Source organism: Sparus aurata, chromosome 17 (assembly GCF_900880675.1).
Source record: "Sparus aurata chromosome 17, fSpaAur1.1, whole genome shotgun sequence".
Taxonomy (NCBI): domain Eukaryota; kingdom Metazoa; phylum Chordata; class Actinopteri; order Spariformes; family Sparidae; genus Sparus; species Sparus aurata.
The window spans coordinates 16,553,752-16,560,647 of NC_044203.1; the positions used below are offsets into that span (position 1 = coordinate 16,553,752).

The 6,896-nt window shown below is 45.9% G+C and overlaps 1 protein-coding gene across 1 annotated transcript; it reads right to left on the reverse strand.

Annotated features, from left to right (window-relative positions):
• On the reverse strand, positions 1-4,880 carry sox4b (SRY-box transcription factor 4b). The gene has a single exon (XM_030394227.1). It carries the CDS (start codon positions 4,198-4,200, stop codon positions 2,956-2,958), a length of 1,245 nt encoding a protein of 414 aa, XP_030250087.1. The 5' UTR covers positions 4,201-4,880; the 3' UTR covers positions 1-2,955.
• Positions 4,881-6,896: the final 2,016 nt, after the last annotated feature.

A 6,896-nucleotide genomic window follows, 5' to 3' on the forward strand; every position in this document is an offset into this window, starting at 1 on the left:
TTTCAGTTCCAGCTGATATTTATTTCCTTCCTTGAAAAAGTTCTGTACACAAGTTTTATATCAACAATCTGACAGGCAGTGAATGGACACAATTTAGCTGGCATGAGTTTCTCCCCCCCGACCCCCCCTCTCTCTGAGTCTCAAAAAAAGGGTGGCTCCTTTGTTTATGGCATGATTAGAGACAATAAAATGATAATTCTACACAGCATATTGCACAGGATGGATGAAAAATAAAGTCAATATATTTAAAAATGCTTTCATATATATATAAAAAAAGAGTCCTGAACTGACCACCTTAAATGTAAGTAAGGATGTGTAAAAGATAGCAGTTCTAGACAGTGCCTGTCCTCGATAGCAACAACGTACATAAACACACAATCTTTTTGCTTTATGATACAGTCAAATATACAAAGATCGAGTTCACGTTTCATCGTTTTTCCTCATTTTTTCATTTTTTTTCTGAAAAACACAACAGCTAATAACCTGAATCAGAAATACAAATGCTATTCACCATGCCATAAAGATACTAAAACAATTATTAGCTAATAGTTAGCCGACAAGTAGAAAAGATTATATATTCAAATACAATGAGAAACGCAGTACAAGTAGGTGTTTGCGGAACTCAAGTCAGAAATTTGAATATGCTTGATGTTATCGTCCTTGTTTGTTTGCTGCTTGCTGTCATCGATCGCCCGTTCAATCCAGTGGTCGATTGGCAAAATTTGACATCGATTCAATGAAAAAACATCAAGAAATAAAAAAGTCAAATTTAAAGCTACAATCTCCTCATGTGTTGTCGTAGGCAAAGATTTCTGACGGGGAAAAAGGTACAAAAAAGCAAGTGGCTGCTCATGATAGTGAAGCTGTTAAACCCACGTGGTCCACAGGATATATAGCCTCCAGAAATAATGCATTCCTGTGTCTTTAAGGAGCCTGCAGACTGGCACTGTAAACGTAGAAGGTAGGCTGATACAAAGACTGGTGCTGCGTTCAAGTGCTGGTGGGAAAATCGCAATTGCATCCTTCTAACTTGGGTGTTTGGGTACCTCATGCCTGTGCTGACAATGTGGCGTTTGGGGACTGGACATCAAAGAAGTCTTGTCAGTGTATGCTGGTAAAAAGTCAAAGCCAAGCTTGCCAAATTAGTGACTTAAAAACACAGATAACACACTACTCGTATTACCTCCTCTGCACGGTCCCTTAAGAAGTAGCTCGGTGCCTTTTAGTTTCTGAAAATTACACAATAGGCACCACAGTGATATAAGGTCTGTTTTGCTGGCTGTCCCTCCCAAAAACATTTGAACAGGCGATAAAAGGGAAGGAAAAAAACACATAAGTACGAGCTTTTCCATGAGCACTTGAAGGCAGCATAAGAACCAGCCTGCCAGGTACTAAAAATTAGGAAATCCAACACAGCTGTATTAGTAGGCTACACACACCGATTGTTGACTCCCCCATTTTCTATATAGATTTGTACAAAAATACACTGAGAAAATAATCAAACTGTTTCCTCTCTTTTTAAGTGTCCAAAAAGTGTGTACATTTAAATATAAAATGAAATCAAAAAAGTTGTGTTTGTTTTTAAAACTCTAGCCCTTCGCCTGAGAAGGAAATGTGACAGACACAGACATACTGACGAAGAAAAAAATAACGAAGAAAAAATGAAAAAACAGGACTAGATCATGTGTACGAGAAATAAACACATAAACATAACAATGATCAAGTCAAAAACGCTTGGCCCAGTATATAAATACAACATCCCATATAAAATGGCATCTGGATACATGTACAAAACAAAGCTCAGAGGATGAAAAAGAACAGAACCGGTGAGGATTTCTCTATAGCTATCATCTGAAATGAAAAAAAAAAAAAAAAGAAGACATTTTGGTCCTGAATAGAAGAAGAACACGTGTATAAAGTTCAGCACAGATTTGAAGTTGCGTTTGAATCCTGAAGTTTGAAAAAATTACAACAGCTGGTGATTATTTCAATGTCCTTTTTTTGTTTAGTTTTTTTTTTTTTTCCAAAGAGAAGAACCGAAAGCGAGCGCCACCTATCCATTTAAATAACCCTAATACTAGTTTTTAAACTGCTCGACAGTCTCACAGAAAAAAAAACTATCTCAGCACAAGATAGGAACAAAGTAGGCTATCATGCTTAACATGTTTGTTTTTTTTTTTTTTGCTTTTCGAGAAAAATATTCGACTTTAAAAAAAAAAAAAACACCAACCCACCTCAGTTTTTTTTTGTTTTTGTTTTGTTTTGTTTTTTTTTTTCCATTTTAAAAAAAACCCCTCTCGGTGACACACCACAATAAAAAATGTCGCACGACAGTCCGATTTCTGTACCTTTTGTGAGTGGTGAAGTTCACTTGGCGGTTGGTAAAAAGTTATGAAATGTCCCTTTTGTTTGTTTGTTTTTTTTTTAAATCAGCGACAACATTGATTAAGTGAACGGCGGACCGCGTAACGTGCAAATCAATCACAGTTAGGTTGTTCAGTTCAGAAAACAGTTCAGGACTGAGCGAGAGACACTCAGCCAGTCTCTCTTTCTCCTTCTTCTTCTTCTTCCTCCTTCCTTCCTCACCCCCCTCTCCTCCTCTCCTCCCTGCGCTCCCTCCGCTTCTGTGGCTCAAACCGAGTCGCCGGTCCACGCATCCGCAGAAAAGTACACAAAGCAAACTTACTCGCCTTTTTTAAAGTTTAGCTTTCCATGGATTTTTTGCAGCTCTTGCCTATCTGGACGAGAGGGTAGTTTCAGTGGGGGGAGTTTTTAGGCTGCTAGTCTGGCGCAGTTAAAACACGAACTATTACGCACGCTGTGACCAGGAACTCCTGATTCTATTTGTGGTCGTGTTGTTGTTGTTGTTGTTGTTGTTGTTGTCGTCGTCGTTGTGTGTTTTCTTATTTCTTTTTGCTCACAGAGACACCTGTCGTCTTTCTCGCTTTGCCCCTCTCAGTACGTGAACACCAGGTTGGAGATGGTGGACTCCAGCCAGTCCCCGGAGATCATCTCGCTGACTTCGGGCGTGCAGTAGTCGGGGAACTCGAAGTGGGAGCCCCCGGAGCCGGACTCAAAGTTCAAATCCAAGTCCCTGTCCAGCACCGAGGAGCCGAAGCTCCCCAGCGACATGCTGTCGAAGCTGGGGCTCGGGTTGATGTCGAGCAAGTCGTCCTCAAACTCCTCGTCCTCCGAGGAAGAGGAGGAGGACGAGTGGGACGAGGCGGAGGAGTGGGAGCCGGAGGGGGTCGGGGAGGAAGCCCGCCGATTGCTGTATGTGTGCCCGCCGTGGCGCGCCGAGGACCCGCCCGGGCTGCTGCTGCTGCCGGGGGAGTCTGCGCCGTCCTCCCTGCCGCTGGCCGCATCCTCGTACAGGCTGAGCGGGTCGCTGGAGTCCGCCGAGCTGCTGAGCGTGGGGCTGGCCGGGACCACGACGGAGGACGCGGGGCTGACGCTCAAGTTGCCCCCGCTGCTCCCGAAGACGTACACCCGCTTGGGCTTCTTGCCATCCGGTATCTGCTTGGCCGCTGAGGAGACGGACTTCGACTTGTAGAGGGAGTTGTGGTGGTGCTCTGACGGGTGCTCAGAGGCAAACTGTGATGCTTTGGTGCTACTGCTGCTGCTCCCGAAAAGTGATTTGTGGGGTCTGCTGCTGCTGGGCGATTTGGATCCACTCTTCCTCGAAGACGAGGACGTCTTAGTGCTGGTGTTGTTGGAGCTACCGCTGAGTTTCTCCGCCTTGTCTCCGCTGCCGGGCTTAGAGGCGCTCGATTTTACCTTCTTCCTCGGCCGGTACTTGTAGTCGGGGTAGTCCGCCATGTGCTTGAGCCTGAGCCGCTCCGCCTCTCTGATGAAGGGGATCTTGTCGCTGTCTCTGAGCAGCTTCCACCGCTTCCCCAGCCTCTTGGAGATCTCGGCGTTGTGCATGTCCGGGGACTGCTCCATGATCTTCCTCCTCTCGATCTGCGACCACACCATGAACGCGTTCATGGGTCTCTTGATGTGGCCGCTGGGAGTCTTACACCACGCCGGGTTCTCCCCGAGCTTGTCCCCGGCAGTGGAGGAAGCCGTGGAGCCAGGTGAGAGAGGCGAGGCGGCCGGGTCCAGGTCCATGCACGCCCCGGAGTCGGAGCTCGAGTCCCCGGCGAAAAAGGACAGCGCCTCGGCGGTGCTCTCCGTGTGGCTCATTTTCTGCACCATGCTGCCCGCTTACAGAGGGGGGGAGAGCGGTGTGCTTGCTCTGTCTCTCTCCCTCTCTCCTTGGTCCTCCGATTCACTTTAAAGCAAACTCAGCTCTTTTTCTCTCTCTCCCTCTTCGCAGTTGGGAGCTGAGTAAAACAAAAACAAAAAAACGAAACACAGAAAAAGCGCAAGAAATAGTCACTCCTGAGATGTGCGGCAAAGTCTCGTAACAGTTCAGTCCAGTGTAGCCTTAAGAAGGCTAGTTGTGTAAAAAAAAAAAGAAAAAAAGTTTAATTTCCAGTTTCTGTAGGTGTTGAAACAGCTCAGACAGCACAGCCCACTCTCCACTCAGTACGCTGCTCTCTCTCTCCCTCTCTCTCTCTCTCAGTCTCTTCCTTCTGTGTTAGGAAATCAATTCAGCCGTGTGGTGACTGAACACAGTCTATGCAGCTGCAGAGCGCAGACTGAGTGCCACACTGAGCACCCGGCCACTCACAAAGGGCTCCCAAGTACAGTGTGTCAGGTAAGTGCTTTTCTCTGCATCAGCCCTGTCCTCTCTCCTAGAAACAAAAGCCATGCATGCTGGGGAAGGAGAGGGAAAAAATAGAAAAACCTAGAGCGAGTTACACTGTGCGCCCTTCCATCTGCAGACCTGCAGTCGAGTTTCAAGCAGCCCTCCAGACCCGGCCCCCCTTGCTTGCATTTATCCCTTCTCGGAGATACAACGGCGATAAAAATCCACCAATGGCGCGCTGTCGCTACCCTGCCTCGGTGCCAGACTCACGCCCCCTCGGCGCTGATTGGCCGAAAATCGAATCTAATAATAATCAGCGCGTGCAATGAGGAGCCTCGTGTCTGACCTCATTCCAGAATACAACAAGAAACTTCAATTTTTTTTTAAAGAGACACTGGCTTATGTTATGGGACCCCCTTTTTCTCCTCGCTCACCGCCGGCCCATGTGTGTGCCATTAACATATAACCATATAGGAAGCGCAGCGCACTTTACCATATGGAAACTTTAACAGTGAGTACAGTTTGTACCAGTTGCCCGGGTAATAGTGAGTAGAAACATACCCTGTAATGTTAACCCCCCCCCCATGCAGACTGTGTTAGTGAATGGTGAGCACCTTTATTACTGAACACAGAGGAGCCAGGACACTTGGCAGCGCAGTGCAGCTCAGGTAGTTACGCGTTACCTAATGTTTACAGTGTACGAAGGGAGATGTCCTGGAGAGGAACGACCTGAGACCTGATGTAGTGTTTGATTTAAAAAGTGATCGCTTATAGACAAAAAATCGGGGACTTTTACTAATTGATATAATTGTTAACTGTTCTTAATTGGCGGTTTGTTTGCCCACAGGTGGTCGCTGACCGAGGTCTTAAATCATCCGGCACGTCGTTAAACAAGACCACGCTCAACAGTTGAGCGCTTCACAAACAGGGAAATGTCTCTTGGACACATCATGATCGTTAAGCTGGTGTGAGAAAAGACTCCAAGCCAAGCTGTATATGCTCCACGCTTTCACCTCTCTCTCTCTCTCCCTCTCTCTCTCTTTCTCGCTCTCTCTCTCCGAGGCGGGGTTGGGCGGTCTTTTGTCACATAACACACATCGAAGCAGCCCCTCTCCTGCACACACCAGACAGGGAAAGAGCGAGGAAAGCGAAGAAGCAGGCGGGCGGGTGTGCAAACTGCCTGTGCGAGCACACATACCCGCACACCTTGTTCTAAACTGACACCGAGGTGCAGTTTTTTTTTTTTTTTTTCTGGTGGAGGGACACAAACAAGAGCGAGCGACAGTAAAAAAAAAAAAAAAAAAAAAAAACGCATGGCACCGCGCTTTTACGCACACGGTATCCCTTTTACGCTCGGAGGAAATTATATCTACTTTCTAGTATTTACTAGTTTACTAGTATCTAGTATCCTGCTATATAACAAATAAATGTTTTTTTTCACGTTTATAAAGTCACAGTAAAATCGTAAGGGGGTCTTTCCACTATTCTAATAATTTCGAAAAACAAATCTTACATGTTATTCTATACATACATCAGTCGTTACCATTTTTGTTTCCTCCGTTTCCCCCCGTACAACAACGAGCACTTTATTTACACTTTTACATCAGCAAGGAGTAAAAAATAAAATAAAATAAAATACATGAGGAGAAGTACGGAGGGATGCATGCAGACCTACAGTGGGTACAGTCGACAGTGCAGTGTCGGATGGTCGCTAGATGGCGTCGCAGCGCCAGAGAGGACTCAGCTCGGCTGTGTTGCAGAATTTAGGGAGGGTAACACAGATCAGACCGAGCATTCAGAGCAGTTACCAGGGGTGAATTACATAATGTCTCTGTGCGATAGGGAGGCATCCAAGCGATGCCGTTGTGCGCTGTGTGTGTGTGTGTGTGTGTGTGTGCGCGCGCGTGCGTAAAGTGAATGCCATTACTGCGGTAGAACAGGCGGTGAAATAAGTGAAATTAAAGTGCTTTGGAGTTTGTAAAAAAAAAAAAAAAAAAGGGAAAAGAAAAAGAAATCAGCTTAGTTTGAAATCAGTCACACCTGTAATGATTCCAGCTTCCGGGAGAGCACGTTCATGCATATGAATAAAAATGGCATCAAAATAGGAAATGAGTTGGGGATGAAAATGAAAGCACGTCCCTGTGCATGTGTGTGTGTGTGTGTGTGTGCGCGTGATGGATAGAGAAAAATAGATGGTCAG